We start from the raw sequence: 19,366 nt of genomic DNA, 5'->3' as shown, positions 1-19,366 counted from the left end.
CTATTGGCCTATTCTATAACCGGACCTTGCAGTGCACCTTTGCCAGGGGTTTTCATGTCCTCACCACTGCCCTTATTTAAGTTTCGACCACTAGTGTCTGATTCACCCTTTTGCCTCTGAAACTAAATGTGAAATTCAATCACAGTATGATCATTACTGCTGGGGGGAGTGGTTTAAAATCACAGGGACACTAGTGTACCTTGTCCCGTTGCACATTTTTGGGTCCAGTCCTCGCTCTGGTTAACTACAGTACATGCTGTTCTTGGAACACACGAACAGGAGTAGACCATTCAATCTCTCAGCCTGTTGCACCATTCAATGTGATCAGGGCTGATCTGTGGTCTACCTTAGATAAAGTTTTGTCAATCAATCTCAGATTTAAAACTAAGAAACTGTTCCAAAATCATTCCATGAAGCTATCATCCAGGTCACTCCTACCAGTCGGATTCATCTACCTGTAGGTTGAGTAAAATCATTCATGAATTAATTGGCAGGCATTACCTTGCTTTATAGAGTTCAGTTTACCTCTGACTGCAGCCCGGGAGTGGGCACTCGTATTTGCATCTGAACCAACACTCAGATTTATCATGGCGCGTGCAGCTGTGACGTCATCCAGCCATACTACGTTACCTAAGAAACATTCAAACAACGATACTTTCAGAAATGAGACCAAAATAGCATTAGGAGCCACTTCTGCCTACTTGTTCACTGGGGCTCCATCTCCCAATACAATAGCTCAATCATCATCACTCGACTGGCATTAATTAGGACACGCTAACGTACTAATAAAGTATTCCAGAAGCGCAGAGCACTGTGGCATTACGACGTAGGAAATGTAATAGACAAATACACACAAACAGCAATGTTGATGGACCTGGGACACTGGGAGGACCAACCTGCTCCTCTTCAAAATAGTGACCATGGGATCTTCTGCGACCATGTAAGGGTGGACAGAACCCTTAGTTTATCATTTCATCAAACACACATCAACGACCGCGCGGCACTCCCTCAGCGCTGACCCGCCCGACAGCGCGGCACTCCCTCAGTGCTGACCCGCCCGACACTCCCTCAGCGCTGAACCGCCCGACAGCGCGGCACTCCCTCAGCGCTGACCCGCCCGGCACTCCCTCAGCGCTGACCCGCCCGACAGCGCGGCACTCCCTCAGCGCTGACCCGCCCGACACTCCCTCAGCGCTGACCCGCCCGACAGCACGGCACTCCCTCAGCGCTGACCCGCCCGACAGCGCGGCACTCCCTCAGCGCTGACCCGCCCGGCACTCCCTCAGCGCTGACCCGCCCGACAGCGCGGTACTCCCTCAGTGCTGACCCGCGCGGCACTCCCTCAGTGCTGACCCGCGCGGCACTCCCTCAGTGCTGACCCGCCCGACAGCGCGGCGCTGGCTCAGAATTGCAGTGGTAATGTCAATCTGCATTACAGGGCAGAACGGGATGTGAAAATGCGAAAGCTTCAGCAGCACAGTGCATGGGGTTCTGCAGTTTAGTGGCTGTTTTGAACCTGGCGCATTCTGCCAGTGAAGCACAGATGCAGCCCTCATACAATTACAGGCACCTGAGGCAGAAACCTTGTGTCTGTGGAAAAATGGTGACATGGGAATAGAAAACTGACTCAGAAGATAAGAAGTGGAAAACAAAAATCAAATTACATCCAGGGAGATGTTACATAGTATATGTGCATATCACAGCCGAGTTTCCAAAGACAAAGTGAAAGCTGCCACAGTTCACTTACAGGAGGAATCATCAATCCATTCAATGCTGGATGGAGGATATTCCTTAAAGTAGGCAAAGATCTCTTCAGTGCTCATCTCATCAACCCCAGTCACATGAAGGGCCTCCAGCCGAACCTTGGGAATGGCTACAAAACACAATGCAGCAAGAGACAACACAAGTTTCAACAACTGACTTGCTTTTATATAATTCTTTTAATATCATTCCTTTAAGATCACAGAACATCCCAAAATGCAGCATAGTACAATGAGGTTTGACATCAGCGGGGCTGTACGAATAAGGAACAGAAGCTGACCATTCAGCCCCTCAAGCCTGCTCTGCCATAAGATCACAGCTATGTCCACTTTCTGCATTCCACATTGCCATTCATTCTCAATAACCTGTGACTAACATCTGACAAGAATTTGTCTGTCTCCATCATGAAAACATTCAACCACGTGTCTCTTCTGAAGCAGTTTTAAAGACACAGAACCATCAGGGATGAAAAAAAACACCCACTTCTTCATCCTAAAAAGGTGACCGCTCATTCTAAGTGTTTCTTAGATCTGGATTGACCCACAGGAGTAAAGATTCTCATATCTATCTTATCAATACCATTCAACAATGGGACTTGGAAATCTGAAATTTGGAAAAATGTGCAGAGCTCAGAGGGTTCCGAGAGCTGCTCAGAATCACAGCGATAGAAAGGGACAAGGCCATGGAGGAATACAAACGGCATACTTGGGACAAAATGAATTTCACAAAGACCAAGGTCAGCATCATGAGAGTGATAGGAAAATATAAGCACTGCAAACAAATAGCCAGAGGACCTCCTGAAAATGATAGAGCGATCGATATCGGAATGCCCTCAGCCACAGTTTAAAGAAAGAATTAGATAATGTGAGAGATCTAAAGAAGTCATACAAAAAGTACACTTGAATGTGAATTTTTATTCTTCTGATTTATATCCACAATTCAGTTAGACACTTATGTTATATATAAATATCCCTTACTTCTGTATAATTCTTATTCTACCTCATTTTCAAATCTTAGGGAAACAAAACTGGAAGAACTTGGGCTAACAGTAATTACTGCCTTGAAAAGAAACAGCTACTGCTACATTGGATGTGGTCCTGAGCTGCAGTGGCAAGGGTGAACCACGGTAAAAGTTCTGCAGGTTAACAAAATGGAAGTGAGAACTGGGAGGGAAACCTGGGCCATGGCAGAATCAGAGAGGCTGTGATTGCTATTTCAGGTGCAGCAACTCTCAAACTGGGATGGAGTCCCTGCAACAGGGTTTACAAATTTCTAAGAGATTCCCAGACACATTATACTCGATAGTAGGAATTGCCGATGCTGGAGAATCTGAGGTAACAAGGTGCCGAGCTGGATGAACGCAGCAGGCCAAGCAGCATCAGAGCAGCAGGAAAGCTTGACGTTTCAGGAAGGGTCTAGGCCTGAAACATCAGCTTTCCTGCTCCTCTGATGCTGCTTGGCCTGCTGTGTTCATCCAGCTCCACACCTTGTTACAGCACACTTGATGTTCATTTCCCTCTCAACCTTAATCTCACAGATATCAATTTCCATGTGCACATTTTCTAACTCCCAAAACATGGCTATCATAATTAGAACAGCTAGTCTGAGATTTTAAAAAGTAAATATAATTTGATCTTAATGTTGGGAAGAGAAAATAAATCAAATTAGGTGGAAGGAAGACGATTTTATTTTCCCATTGTTTTTCTTCCCTTCACACGATCACAGAATCATACAGCACAGAACAGGCTCCTTGTCTATCTGTTCTAACAGAAATACACTACCACCTACCACTCGCCTCTACACTACCCTTGGATGTTAATGGCACTTCAAGTGCTCATCCAAATAGTTTTTGAAGATTGTGAGCTCTCCCACCTCAACTACCCTCCCAGGCAGAGCATTCCAGACTCCCGGCACCGTCTGGGTAAACAAGTTTTTCTTAAAGTCCCGTCTAAACTTTCAATTTAAAATTACACTGTGACAAATTATTTCTGACGCAATAAAACGAACAGCTTTCATTTCAAAGTCTACTTGAAAATTTAACCGTACTTAACATCGGGTTTGCATTCAAATTATTTTTAAATATGAGCACATTGGAATCTTATTAGGAAGTACAGCTTGACTTTTGAAGGCAGAAATAAATTTGAATCTTTTTAACTGAAACATGAACAAAATGTACAAATGTATAATACGGATGTCAAGCCTGAAGTGCATCAGTATCTCCCATACAGTAAGCATCTCTTCACACATAAAATAAAAACTTTGTAGAAAGTTATGTTAAAATTGGACTTCAAACCGTTTTGAAAACAATTCAAGCACACTTCACTAGAATTGGAACAGAATACAGAACAGTACATTAGACTGCACATTACAGGCTCATTCTCGGAGATAGAGTTCGTTGCCATGCTGGGTAAGCTGTCACAGGTGCAGACAAAAACATCACATTGAAGCTCATGTTTCTTCAGCAAAACCTAAATTATATTTCTGAAAGACAGTATGACGGGTGAATTTAACATAGAGTCATGTTATTGTAAAAGATACACTCATAATTTATGTCCTTTAAAATTCCATTGTAGACATTAGAAATGACCGTCACTGTGAAATAGAAATGCATCCAATGTTTTTCTGAACTAACAAAGATTCAGAGTGGACAAAACCGGTTTGGTGGTAATGTCACTACAGTAGCAATCGAAAGACAGGCTCAGATTGCAAAATATGAATTCATTAATAAATCTGGAATTAAAAGCTAGTCAAATTTGAAAGTACTGGTCAACTGTTGTAAACATTCATCTAGTTTACCAAACCCTTTACAGAAGAAAATCTGCCATCCTTCCTTGGTTTGGCATACAGGTGACTCAAGTGTCAATTACATTGCTGTGGGTCTGCAGGGCCCTCTGAAATGGCCCAGGAAGCCGCTCAGTTGTAGCAAACTGCTATGTGGTCGAAAGGAAGGAATGTGACTGGAAGGAAATCCTGGTGCTGGAAACAACGGCTAATTAGTCCTGTCAACCCTGCAAAGTCCTCCTTTAAACATCTGAGGTTTATGTCAAAATTGGGAGGGCTGTCTGATAAACTAGCCCCAGTCTGAGATCATGATGTCAATTGGCATGAATACTGGCCAAGTCAGATTCTGGAGCGAAGTCTAACCTGCCAGCCCCTAACAGGGATAAGTGATCTCATATCCAACAGATCTGATTTGAGCTTTGTAGTCTTGCCATAGTCAGCTGGGGATGGTAATGGACAATTAAACTAACAGGAGACTGAGTGTCCACAAATATCCTCATCTACAAGGGCAAAACAGCTCAGAACATCATTGCAAAAGATAAGGCTAAAGCTCGATTCATGACGTCTCAGATACTGAAGGGATCTCTGTCACATGTAGAACGTCTCAGGCTTGGGCTGATAAATGGCAAGTAACATTGATACCACACAAGTGCCAGGCAATGGCCACTGCCTACAAGAGAGAATCTAACCATTTCCCCTCGATGCTTAATGGTACTGAATCCCCGACTGAGAATATCCTGGGGTTTATCATTGCAGGAATTCACGGAATCTCCTCCAATGGAAACTACAAAACCTGCGACCACCTCGAAGGATGAGGGCAGCAGATACATGGGGACCCCACCCCCTGCAAGTTCCCCTTCAAGCCCCTCACCATCCTGATTTGGAAATATTGCCGTTCCTTCACTGTTGCTGGGTAAAAATTCTGAAATTCCCTCCCTAAGGGCATTGTGAGTCAACCCACAGCACACGGACTGCAGCAGTTTCAAGAAGGCAGCTCACCCCCACCTTCTCAAGCAGAGTGTGCGGTAAATACTGCCCAAGGACACCCGCATTCCATGAACGAATAAAAAAATTTAGATTGTGTTGTCTTATCCTTTGGCTCTCTTTGCTTCCTTATCGATTTAAGCCCGTTGTTGCTGTAAGTCCTTCATAGATTCTCTCTGGGCCTTCTCCAAGCTTTTTATTTATACATTACCGATCTCCAGCTGTAATTTGCTGAGGTTTACTTGCGTCAAATCAATAAAGTTTGTTGATGATAGTTCACAGTGCAAAATTGACAAAAATCTAAATGTTTTCAGTGCAATACAAGTCTTTAATAAATAACAAATCAGTAGTGTTATAGACAAAGTATTGTTGGCTTGGCTACCTCTATCTCCATGGTAACTCATTGACTAGTAGAAGTTACTTAGACTGAGTGGCTAGTTTAGATGGTGGATGAAGTAGGACACTCTTCACCTTTCCCAGAGTCCAGCCAGTGACCCGGAAACTGATATCCTAAAGCCTTCAAAGTTATTGTATTCTTGTTCAGTCTACAGAAACTTTCCAAATTAGAAAAGTAAATTGTCACCTTCCTTCAAGACTTCCTTGTCCAAAACCACCTTGCACTGAGTGCGGTTCACCTCAGCCCGGAAATGGAATCTCCTTGCTCGCTGTTCCTTCCTCTCCACTGCTTCCTGTGGAATTAAATAAACAGATAAAGTTGGGGCATGAAGGGCACAGGGTGAAACAGTAAGTGTGGGCAGGAGAGAGCAGGCCATGGTTGTAATATCTGCCTACCTGCCTGCCCTACTCTGCAAAGACCTCGGAGTCAGAATCAGCCCATTCAGGCCAGTGTGATCAATGCAGTGGCTTGCTATATTTTTCCACAGCAAAGTATTTCATTCAGCATTTGATTTGAATGCTCGTTTTTCACAGAAACAAGACTTACAACTTGTGTTTCTCCTTATGAGCCTTCTCCCGTCTCATCCCATCAGCATTTCTACTCCTTTCTCCCTCAGGTCCTTATCTAACTTTTGCTTAAAAGTTAACACCATTTGGGGTAAATATTCCCTGAAGGAGCATGATTCACATTCGCCTCACTCTCTGTTTGGGTAAATATGTTTCTTCGGGATCTGACTGGGGCATAACCTGGAATATCTTTATAATGACCCTCTCATACCCTTTCACTCTGCAACTAAACAGGTCAAGTGATCCCTCAGCCTTCTCTTCTCTAAAGAAAGGAACTCCAGCCTGCTCAGTCTTTCCCGATAGTTACAACTTACCAGACCTGGCACCATCCTCCTGAAACCTTCCCGTTCCTTGATATCCTTTTAATAATGAGGCCAGAAACTGTTCACAGTACTCCACATGTGGTCTAACAAATGTCTCTCCTTTCTAATTCTACTGTTCTAGAAATTTAACATCAGAGTTTGTCTGCATCTTCCAAATATTCTAACAAACTGAACTGTTCCTTTAATCACTGTGAACCTGTAACTCAGATCCTATAGTTTCTCTGCTCTGTTGGACTCCTACCAAATGTACTTGTGTAAAAGACAAATATATTTTTAGACAAAAATTGTTGACTTTTACATGGGTAATGTCTTGGAGAGCATCCTAATACTGGATTGCATGTCCAGCTAATCAAGCCACAGAGATAAGCTATTGGGCTGCTGCACACTTTGCAGTTTGTACCAATCTTAAGCTGTCATTTCAATGAAAAATTAAACTTTTCCCAAAGTTTAGTGATAGCTCAGTGAACAATTTGTATTGTGATCTAATGCAGAAAGTGCGGGAAAACTCCTGGAGATCCTAGTACCTAAATTTGGACAGTGAACTCAGTCAGATCTGAATGTCCTTGCAAGACAGCGACACAATTAACTGTGGTATTCTATTAAAAAAAATTAACTTTCTTCTCTGATTCTTCCCACCAAATCGCAGCACCTCACACTTTTCAATGATCAAGTTTATTTGTCAACACACTGATTCCCCCAAACTAATTGAAACATTTCTGTTTTTGCTTTGAAAGCAGCAGGATGGAGGTTCAGGTGCATTCAGTGGACAGAGCATGGGTCTGATTGCCTGCTGTAGCGGTGAGATCAGAGCAATTGGATGTCACCCCACAACATAACATTGCGATAAAATGTATGGTTTCCCCCTCCTCTAGAAACATCTCCTGTGACTGATAGGATCCCACGGACTGAACCAGTAGTTTATTAACTCAAAGCTTCCCTGAAACCCAACCCTTCTTTCACTCATGACAATGGACGACCCATCCCTCCTGGTGATTACTAACCCACATCCCAAACCTGGGGCAGAGAAGCAATTGGTTGATACCTTCGAGGTAACATCAATGCCTGTAATGAACGTGCCAGCCTTGTTCTCATACCGCCGACTTGTGTCCTATATAAACAGAATCAAAAGAGAAAAACATTAAGACCCCTTTCAGCCATCTTCAGTACCAACATAAGGCCTTTATTGTCGAATCACACAGGCTGAGTCCCAACACACTGCCATATACGGATTCACAACCTTAACATCAAATGGGAATTTCACTGGGATACAATTCCTGAAGGGGCTGACCCTCACTGGGATACAGTTCCTGAAGGCGCTGACCCTCACTGGGATACAGTTCCTGAAGGAGCTGACTCTCACTGGGATACAGATCCTGAAGGCGCTGACTCTCACTGGGATACAGATCCTGAAGGGGCTGACTCTCACTGGGATACAGATCCTGAAGGGGCTGACTCTCACTGGGATACAGATCCTGAAGGGGCTGACTCTCACTGGGATACAATTCCTGAAGGTGCTGACCCTCACTGGGATACAGATCCTGAAGGGGCTGACCCTCATTGGGATATAGATCCTGAAGATGCTGACTCTCACAGGGATACAGTTCCTGAAGGTGCTGGCCCTCACTGGGACACAGATCCTGAAGGGGCTGACTCTCACTGGGATACAGATCCTGAAGGGGCTGACTCTCACTGGGATACCGATCCTGAAGGGGCTGACCCTTACTGGGATACAGTTCCCGAAGGCGCTGACTCTCACTGGGATAGTTTCCGAAGGCGCTGACTCTCACTGGGATACAGCTACTGAAGGTGCTGACTCTCACTGGGATACAGTTCCTGAAGGGGCTGACTCTCACTGGGAGACAGTTCCTGAAGGGGCTGACTCTCACTGGGATAGTTTCCGAAGGCGCTGACTCTCACTGGGATACAGCTACTGAAGGTGCTGACTCTCACTGGGATACAGATCCTGAAGGGGCTGACTCTCACTGGGATACAGATCCTGAAGGGGCTGACTCTCACTGGGATACAGATCCTGAAGGGGCTGACTCTCACTGGGATACAGATCCTGAAGGGGCTGACCCTCACTGGGATACAGATCCTGAAGGGGCTGACTCTCACTGGGATACAGATCCTGAAGGGGTTACTCTCACTGGGATGCAGTTCCTGAAGCAGCTGGTTCTCACTGGGGGTTTCAGCTTTCTCTGTACCTTGCCCATCATGTTTTATTGTACAGGAGGTGGGCATTCAGCCCTTTGGGCGGAGACAGTGGAAAGTGGGAATGACTCTGCACTAGCAAACCAAAGATGCAGCCTAAAATGCTCTTACAACTCTCTATCCAACTACAGCAAATTTAAATCCAATTAGTTTACAAATTCTTAAAGGGCTTGACAGGATTGATGTGATAGCTTGTGTTTTTGACCGTGATGTTATTCGAACGGCAGAGCAGATTTGATAAGAGTAGAAGCAAACCATGTACCTTATGACTTATGGAAATAAAACTGCAACATGAAGCTAGTTCACAGATGGCCTTTAGGGAGTGAAACATGCCATCATTAACTAGTCTGACCTACGTGACTCCAGACTCTTGGGGTCTGGAATTGCTGAGCAACCTGCTCATCTGAAGGGCAATTAGGGATGGGGAACAAATGCAGATTTGTCAGTGAATTCCTCAGCACATGAAAGAATAAATAACTAAAAAAAACAAATCAGCAGGCTGATCTGTACTGAACTTTTACTTTCCTATCTTACTCCTTGTTACATCCACTCTGCAAGTATTTTGATGAGATCACCCTCAGCCTCTAAACACTCAATATTCACCAATCTTAGGCCGATAGTCCTCTTAACGTAATCATTCAACTCCAGAAGGCTGTCCTGGACAATGGTCATGAGCACAATCTGCAGCATCAGTCCTGATACCCTAACCTTGCCCCACTAACTTACCAACACATCAGGGCTGGCTCTGTCTGGTTCCCACAGAGCACCGGTTGACCCATTCGGCTCTGAAATTCTTATCTGATGGTTCTAGCTTGGTGCTCTGAATTACGCTGAGCCGAACATCCTTTCCGACTTCCTACTGACAGTAATAATTACTATTTTCACTGCTGCCAACACTCGCATTTGCTGTTCTTCTGTAATTGGAACAAGCCATTGTGTGTGTGTGGGATACCTTCGTTGATCCATTGCCATCTGAGCCAAATAATTTCAAAATAAATGAGCAGATGGGCTGGAGGTCAGTGATGGACAGGCGTGGGACGGGCCAGAATGGGTTGGTTTTATTTCCTGAAGGACATTAGTGAACAATTTGGGTATTTTTGACAGTCTAAAGGTTTAGTCACTTTTACTAATGAATTTTGATCCAAATTCAAATTCTCGAGCTGCCAGGAGAGGGCTGTGACCTCTTGTGATGTCAATTCCCAACCGTGGAAAAATGAACCAGCACTGGCTTCCCCCGGTGCCAGGCCTGAACATCATTTCTGAATAAAGGTCCGGAACTTCTTCCTAATCCCAGCAGTATTTTGAGAGGTTCTCCACGTACAAGCTCCAATTAAGCTTATGGAAGGCATGGGAGGTAAAATGGGAAACTCCCCCCGGAGTTCTCTCCTTGAATAAGAAAATCCAACTTTGCTGCAGCAAGGAGATGTGAAACCCTGCAACAAACAAGGCGGAGCTCGGGAGCTAGTGGAGGAATTGTACTGAAACATCAGAAAAGCGGTCTTTCAGATGGAGCACTAAACCTGGGCACTATCTAAAGCCAGATGCAAATGATCCTGTCACAAATTTATAATATGTGATACAACAACAGTGTGTCTGTATTAGAACACAGGGTGGAACGCACACTTGGAAACCCTGAGGTGCAGAGAAAAAAAATTCACTATTTCACATAAACACAGGTCATTTTCCTTTTCACCTCATTGCCTCCAGATTTTGATGGGAGAGCCCCAGGGACCATCATGTTCAACACCAAGTCTAGCTGAACAACAACACCCCTAACCTGACAAAGTATTCCCAAAATTATTCACAGGAGAGTGACCTTTTAAACTTTTAGACACTAAGGCATTAGGAGATATTAGGACAGGCCTGAGCCAGAGCTATAGTGATGACTCACAAAGCCAGCTCTACCCACGCTAGAGTGGCAGGTGGCACCCCCAGGAAACAGGGGACAGAGTTGAGGTTGAGACAGACTGCTGACCAATGCCTGAATCGCTGAGTATTACTGAAATCCAATTTATTGGACAGCAGACCTCATGTACATTTCACAGAAACTCTTCGGAAACTCCAGAATAAGCATTCAAATAAAAAGCTGTTCCAACTTGAAACACTATCACCGTTTCTCTGCCCATAAATGCTACATATCGTTCAGTCCATCATGGGCTTATATCCTCCAAACACGGCCTCTCATCACATTTATCTTGTTTCCTTGTGGGAGAAAATGCTCCAAATTCTCTGACTCGACCCAGTTACTTGAAGCTTCCATCATCTTTTGTGCCAGTTTCTTGGCACAGTTTCGGCACAAACTGTAGGATTCAAGTCAGACTTGCAAGGCAAGAGGAAGCACATGGTCACACAGCACCGAAACAGAACCTTTGGTCCAATCACTTCATGCTGACCATAATCTTAAACTGGTCCCACCTGCCTGCACTTGGCCCATAGCCCTACAAACATTTCTTATTCATGCATTTATCCAAACAACTTTTAAACTGTGAAACTGTACCCACATCCACAACTTCCTCCGAAGTTTATGCCACAAACCCCTCTGTGTAAAAATGTTTGCCCCTCATGTCATTTTAAAATCTTTTTCCTCGCACCTTAAAAACATGCCACTAGGTGTTGAAATCTAGGAAAAAAGCACCTGCCATTCACCTTACCCATGCCTCTCATGATTTTATAAACCTTTATAAAGGTCACCCCTCGATCATAAATTCCCGTGGAAAAATGTCCCAGCAAACCCAGCCTCTCCTTATAACTTAAGCCCTCCATTGTTTAAAGTACTGGCAAAGATCTGCAGCTCAGGTTGCGGGTGAGCTTGGTGACTTGCTCGCTGAGCTGGCTTGTTCTCGTTCAGACGCTTCATCACCATGCCAGGTGACATCATTAGTGGAGCCTCTGACAAACCGAGGTTATTCTACTCCGCTTGGAATTTATACTGTCCGGGCCGTTATGGTGAGTCGTGTCATTTCTGGTTTTCATCTGTATGGGTTTGTATATGTGTTTGTTGACTGCATTACGGGTGGAGAACCATGCCTCTAGGAATTCCCGTGTGCGCCTGTGTTTGGCCTGGGCTACTATGGTTACTTTGTCCCAGTTAAACTGATGGCCTTCACTGTCTGAATGTACAGATATTAAGGAGAATTCATCGTACCGTTTTGCTGCCAGCTGATGTTTGTGTATTCTGATGGCTAGTTTCCTTCCTGTCTGTCCGATGTAATGTCCGTGGCAGTTGTTGCATGGTATTTTGTAAACCACATTCATTCTGCATGTTTGGGAATGGGGTCTTTAATCCTTCTAAGTGTTTATGGTAGAGTAGCTGTGGGCTCGTGGGCCATCATGATTCCTAGTGGTCTCAGGAGTTTTGTTGTCAGTTCCAACATGTTCCTGATGTAGGGCTGTGTGGCCAGTGTGTTATGGCATACTGTGTCCTCCTGTTGTTGTCTGTTTAATAGGAATCTGTGGATGAAGTTGCAGGGATATCTATTTAAAACGAGGATACTGTGTAAGTGTTTTTCATCATCCTGGTGCAGTTCTGGAGCGTTGCAGTGTGTCCAGGCCCGATTATATAGTATCCTAATGCAGCTTTGTTTGTGGATGCTGGGGTGGTTGCTGTGGAAGTTGAGGATTTGATCCGTATGGGTCGCTTTTCTTTATACGGAGGGTTGGAATGCCCATCTGTCAGGCGTTCCATCTTAACATCCAGAAATTGTTGGTTTCTTCTCCCCTTGTGAATTTAATCCCTGCAAATACGCCGTTGATGAGGTGGTGGGTCTCTTCTAATTTGTTGCATTTAATAACGACAAATGTGCCGTCTACGTACTGGATCCACAGTTTCGGTTGAATGTGGGGGAGGGTGGTGTGTTCTAGTCTTTGTATGACTGCCGCTGTGAGAGTCCCAAGATGGGTGACCCCATTGGCATATTGTCAATCTGTTTGTATATGTGACCATTAAAGATGAGGTGTGTGGTGAGGCAGAGGTCTGGTAATTTAAGGGCGTTGTCCTTGCTGATGGAGCTGCTGGTCTGTGTAGCGGTTTCCTCTAGTAGCATGGCCACTGTTTCTTTGGCTAGTGGGATGTCAATTGATGTAAATAAAGCTGTGACGACAAAGGTTACCAATAATCTCGTTGTCACTGATTTTTATGTTCTCGAGGGTATCAAAGAAATTTTGGGTTGAGTGGATAGAATGAGGTGATCTATCAACCAGGTGTTTCAGCCTCTGTTGTAGGTCCTCAGCCAGTTTGTGTGAAGGTGTGCCTGGTAGGGAGACAGTGGGCCTGAGGGGAATGTCTGCTTTATGTACTTTGGGCAGTCCATAGAAGCCAAATGTAGACATGCACAGGAATTCCTAGACGCATGGTTCTCTGCCCACACTTCAATCAACAAACAGAATTGGACCCAAATACAAACCCATGCAGATCCAAACCGGAAAAACAACACTTCTCACCATAATGGACCGGGCAGTATAAATTCCGAGTGGAGTAGAACAACATCGCTTCTTCAGAGGCTTCACTGATGATGACACCTAGCACAGTGACAAAACATCTGAACAAAAGCTAGCCAGCTTGGCAAGCAAGTTAACAACCTCAAATCCTGCATTCCAGGCACAATCCTGGTAAATCTTTACTGAAATCTCTCTAGCTTAATAACATCCTTCCCATAACTGGGCACAACATTCCAGAAGAGGCCTCACCATTTTCCTGTACAACCTCATCATGACATCCTAACTCCGAGACTCAAAGATCTGAGCAAAGGTAAGCATTCTAAATCCCTTAACAACCCCGTCTACAAAAAGAACATGAAGGAGCGCTAGTGGATATAAAAATATGAAGGTTCAAAAATTGGCTTTATACTGGCTTATCTTTCATTTCTTTACATGTTTGTTAGGGAAACTCTGGGAGTAAACTGGAATCAGGGTATGGATACAAAGGAGAAGGCAATGAGCATTAAAAGCATTAACACACAAGGACATACTAGCCCTGGAGCGTGTCCAGCGGAGATTCACATGGATGATCCCTGGAATGGTAGGTTTAACGAATGATGAACGGCTAAGGATCCTGGGATTGTACTCATTAGAGTTTAGAAGGTTGAGGGGAGATCTAATAGAAACTTACAAGATAATGTATGGCTTAGAAGGGGTGGACGCTAGGAAGTTGTTTCCGTAGGTGGGGAGACTAGGACCCATGGGCACAGCCTTAAAATTAGAGGGGGTAAATTTAAAACTGAAATGAGACGACATTTCTTCAGCCAGAGAGTGGTGGCCTTGTGGAATTCATTGCCACAGAGTGCAGTGGAGGCCGGAACATTGGATGCCTTCAAGGCAGAGATCGACAAATTCTTGATCTCAAAAGGAATCAAGGGCTGCAGGGAGAGTGCAGGGAAGTGGTGTTGAAATGGCCATCAGCCATGATTTAAATGGCGGAGTGGACCTGATGGGCCGAATGGCTTTACTTCCACTTCTATGTCTTATGGTCTTAAGTTGCTGGATGTAATAAAACCAAGGTGTCTTGTAACTTGGCAGATGAGTACAGAGTTTTAAACTATTCCCAGTAATCAGCAATAACTTACATCTACCTTCAGTTACTGCTCCAAAACATCACAAGGAACTTCATATGAGCATTACAAAATACAAGTATGACACTGAGCCACAAAGAGATAGCAGGTCAGAACTGTGGTCAAAGGCAGTTTTAACAGGCATCTTAAAGAGGAACAGAATGAAGCTGAGGGATTTAAGGAGAAAGTTACGGAGCTCAGAGCGCAGGTAGCTGAAGGTACAGCAGCCAATGAGGGAGGGATTGAACTCAGGACGTTCCCAGTCGAGGCCAAAACTGCAGGAGCAGAGATCTTGGAGCTGTGTGGTGCTGAGGGAAATCGTACAGATGATGAGAGGCAAAGCCACGGATGAGTTCACAAAGGAGGATGAAAATTTTGAAAACGCACTGCTGCTCGAACACGAGCCAATGCAGGTCAGACAGTGTGGGATACAAGGGGTCAGTGCTTGGTGGGAGTTAATCAACCTTGATTTCTGAGTTGTCAACAGATCAAAACATGATTTGAAGTCCCTCTGATGGAGAGATCATCAGCTTGGGAACCAACACCATAAAGTCACCAGCAGCACCCAGACAACATTACACTTACCAAACTAAACACTTTTCAACAATCTCCACCCAAAACAGGAGCTCAGTTTGGCATATTTTAAAGTAGCCAATGCCTCAGCTCATGCCCAGATAGCCACCACAGCCCCAGCCAATCAGCATTACAAAACCAGAAGATAAAAACATGACAACAGAACAGAGTAAAATTAGCTATTTCCACAATTTCATTGCGAGGGTGAAGCTGCTGTTGCAACGCACGATACGCAGAGTGTCCACAAATCCACATCCCAAACTGCCAGTGCGAAAATCCCCAGAAAAAGTGCTCATCCGGAGCGAGGCCACTGAGAATTTCACCGGAAAAGTTATTATTTGTCTCACTCAGTCAAAACAGAGGCTTCGGAGGGGACAGCGCCCACTCCCTCAGCACTGACCCTCCGACAGTGCCCACTCCCTCAGCACTGACCCTCCGACAGTGCCCACTCCCTCAGCACTGACCGTCCGACAGTGCCCACTCCCTCAGCACTGACCCTCCGACAGTGCCCACTCCCTCAGCACTGACCCTCCGACAGTGCCCACTCCCTCAGCACTGACCCTCCGACAGTGCCCACTCCCTCAGCACTGACCCCCCGACAGTGCCCACTCCCTCAGCACTGACCCTCCGACAGTGAGGCGCTCCCTCAGCACTGACCCTCCGACAGTGCCCACTCCCTCAGCACTGACCCTCCGACAGTGCCCACTCCCTCAGCACTGACCCTCCGACAGTGCCCGCTCCCTCAGCACTGACCCTCCGACAGTGCCCGCTCCCTCAGCACTGACCCTCCGACAGTGCCCGCTCCCTCAGCACTGACCCTCCGACAGTGCCCACTCCCTCAGCACTGACCCTCCGACAGTGCCCACTCCCTCAGCACTGACCCTCCGACAGTGCCCACTCCCTCAGCACTGACCCTCCGACAGTGCCCACTCCCTCAGCACTGACCCTCCGACAGTGCCCGCTCCCTCAGCACTGACCCTCCGACAGTGCCCACTCCCTCAGCACTGACCCTCCGACAGTGCCCGCTCCCTCAGCACTGACCCTCCGACAGTGCCCACTCCCTCAGCACTGACCCTCCGACAGTGCCCACTCCCTCAGCACTGACCCTCCGACAGTGCCCACTCCCTCAGCACTGACCCTCCGACAGTGCCCACTCCCTCAGCACTGACCCTCCAACAGTGCCCGCTCCCTCAGCACTGACCCTCCGACAGTGCCCGCTCCCTCAGCACTGACCCTCCGACAGTGCCCTCTCCCTCAGCACTGACCCTCCGACAGTGCCCGCTCCCTCAGCACTGACCCTGTCCTTCCCTCCTCACTCTAACCTCTCCGAGGCCTTTGTGATTCCCGCCCCCCCCCCAAACCCGGGCCCGAGGCCTGGGCCTCTCCTCACCGGGATCAGGTCCTTGAGCGACCTCCGCACTGAGATGGTGTCCAGCCTCTCGGGCTCGATCTCCCCCTCCTCCACCTCCATGGGCTCGTCATCCCTCTCGGTGCTGGCGGCCCCCTCTGCCCCAGGCCCAGGCTCCAAACAGACCCGCAGGCCCCGCACCGCCGCCATGACAAACAAGGAGTCGCCGAGGGAAAGGCAAGAGGTGCCACCTGCCGCCACGGCCGGCGTACCATCCAATGCTGAGGAGTGCAACGCGCGGCAAGAGATTACTCAGCTCGCCGTAGTTTGCAGTGAGCGGATCGCAGCGCCTCCCTGCGGCCTGGAGAGTAACTGCCCCCTCCAGCTGGAATGTCAAATCAATCAAGTGCCACCCTTTGCCCCATGAGTTGGCACTGAGCCTGACCCAAGCTTCCATCAGGACAGTTTCCCAATCCAACACTCTCCAAACTTTCACTGCCCATGATTAGTGCCCTTTTCAAGCCATCCAAAACCTCAGCCACCTGGCATTATTCCTGAATTGTCTAGTGGGATGTGGGCATTGCTGGCTGGCCCCAGCATTTATTGCCCATCCCTAGTTGCCCGTTGAGATGGTGCTGGTGAGCTGCCTTTTTTAATGACTGCCGTCAATGTGCTGTGGGCTGACACAACACACAATGTTATTAGGGAGTGAATTCCAGGATTTTGACCCAACAACTGTGAAGAAACAGCGATATATATCCAAGACAAATGGTGAGTAGCTTGGAGGCGAGCTTTCAGACGGTAGTGTTCCCATGCATCTCCTACCCTTAAGCTTCTAGATTGGTCATGGTCATACATTTTGAAAGTCTTGTCGAAAGATCTATAAATGATGAGATTTTTCTCAAGATCATGAAGGTTTGCAATTGTGGGAAGGTATGGAATTGAGCTGGACAAGTTTCCTGAATATTGAACCCTGACAAAGAAGGACATTGGCTTCTGCTTGAGGACAGTGGAGCTGAATCAGTAATAAGGCTGGCCACAGAAGGTCAAGGGGGCACTCGGTGGTGGTCTATAAGATTGAGGGGTGTGAATAGAATGAATAGAAAGCAGATATAATGCAGCATGGAGCTAGAGGAACACAGCAGGCCAGGCAGCATCAGAAGAGCAGGAAAGTTGACATTTCGAGCCCCATTTGAAGGGTCCCAACCCAATAGACCAACTTTCTTAGATAACAAGGTGTGGAGCTGGATGAACACAGCAGGCCAAGCAGCATCTTAGGAGCAGGAAAGCTGACGTTTTGGGCATGGACCCTTCTACAGTTCCCATTATCTCAAGTCAACTTTCCTGCTCCTCTGATGCTGCCTGGCCTGCTGTGTTCCTCCAGCTCCACCTGTGTTTTCACTGACTCCAGCATCGGCAGTTTTTACTATCTCTGAATGAATAGAAAGTAGGGTTGAAAGGTCGACAATGAGGATGCATAATTATAAAGTTACACACAAGGGGCTTTGAGGTGATTTGAGGAAAACCTTTTCACCCAGAGGATGGTGCGGGACTGGAAAGCACTTTGGGAGGGTAGTTGAGGTGGAAGTTCAAACCTTTAAAAACTACATGAATGAGCAGTTGAAATATCATTGCATTCAAAGTTATAGGCCTAGTATAGGTTGTAGCAAATTTTTGATGGGCCAAAGAGCCTCTTCTGTACTGGATGATTCTATGAGGTAAAACCAAATTCTAGCAGAATGGTGTGAATCCTGTCAGGAGTATTCACAGACATCTTCAACCTCTCTACTGTGATCTGAAGTCCCAACCTGCTTTAAGAAGACTGCCATCATCTCAGTGCCAAAGAAAACTGGTGCAGCATGCCCCAATGACTCCTGGTTGGTGCTCTGACATTGGTAATTATGAAGCTGGACATAGCTTAAATTACCTCTAGCCTCCCCCATGTAATCTTGATCCCTTGTAGATGGCCTACTGGTGCAACTCTCCAAGGCAGACTGTGAATACTGGAACATTTGGACAAGGAGGGATACCCAGGACAAGCTTCTTATTGATTACAGCTCTGCCTTCCAACACCATAATTCCAAACAAACTCCTCTCCAAACTCCAGGTCCAAGGTGTCTGCTCTTCCCTCTGTAACTGGATTCTCAACTTGCTGACCAACGGACTGCAGTTAGTAAGCAGAGCTGACCATCCTCAAAACTGCTGCCCTGTAAGGGTGTGTACTCAGCCCCCTACTATACTGAGACACACACTTGTGTGGCCAGATTCCACACCAAATCCTTTTATAAGTTTGCCGATGACGCCACCATTATAGGTGGAATTGGGAACAGTGATGCAAAGAAGTACAAGCAGGAGGTAAAGTGTTTAATGGCGTGGTGTAAAGTCAAGACTCTGTACATCAGTGTCTGCAAAACAAAGGAGCTGGTCATTGACTTCAGGAAGCAGAGTGGAGGGCATGCCTCTGTTTGCATATGGTTGAAAGCATCAAGTTCCATCAGTGTGTCCTGGTCCATCCGTGTTGATGCTTTTTGGTGAAGAAAGCACAGCAAAGCCTGTACTTCCTGAGGAGGCTAGGGAAATTCACCACGTCTATAAAGACACCTTACCAGTTTGCGTTGCTGCACCACATTGAGCATCCTAAGTGGATGCAATCTGGTATGGCAACTCCTCTTCCCGAAACCACCAGGAACTACAGTCCACGGTGCAAACCAGCCTCCCATCCACGGACTCCATCAATACTTTTCACTGCCTCGGGAAGGCAACTGGCATAAACAAAGGTCATCTCACCCCGGTTATACCTCCTACCCTTTTCTGTCGGGCAGAAGACATAAAAGTTTGTACACGTGTACCAACAGATTGAAGAACAGCTCCTTCCC

The 19,366-nt window shown here is 46.3% G+C and overlaps 1 protein-coding gene across 2 annotated transcripts in view; it reads right to left on the bottom strand.

The window, feature by feature from the left end:
- ncbp3 (nuclear cap binding subunit 3) overlaps positions 1–16,753 on the bottom strand; it is a 36,525-nt gene extending 19,772 nt beyond the window's left edge. Inside the window, exons 1-5 of one of the 2 annotated variants that reach the window (XM_048557450.2) lie at positions 16,533–16,753; positions 7,855–7,920; positions 6,110–6,215; positions 1,748–1,873; positions 502–630 (exon numbers count right to left, since the gene is read on the bottom strand). In XM_048557450.2, coding sequence (XP_048413407.2) covers positions 502–630; positions 1,748–1,873; positions 6,110–6,215; positions 7,855–7,920; positions 16,533–16,700 — 595 coding nt within the window. In that variant the 5' untranslated portion in view covers positions 16,701–16,753. The remainder of the gene's footprint in view (positions 1–501; positions 631–1,747; positions 1,874–6,109; positions 6,216–7,854; positions 7,921–16,532) is intronic. The other variant, XM_048557451.2, reaches the window with a different exon arrangement.
- Between the last annotated feature and the right edge of the window lie 2,613 nt (positions 16,754–19,366).

The sequence above is a fragment of the Stegostoma tigrinum genome, chromosome 27 (genome assembly GCF_030684315.1).
Source record: "Stegostoma tigrinum isolate sSteTig4 chromosome 27, sSteTig4.hap1, whole genome shotgun sequence".
Taxonomy (NCBI): domain Eukaryota; kingdom Metazoa; phylum Chordata; class Chondrichthyes; order Orectolobiformes; family Stegostomatidae; genus Stegostoma; species Stegostoma tigrinum.
This window is presented reverse-complemented; position numbering and strand designations above follow the sequence as displayed.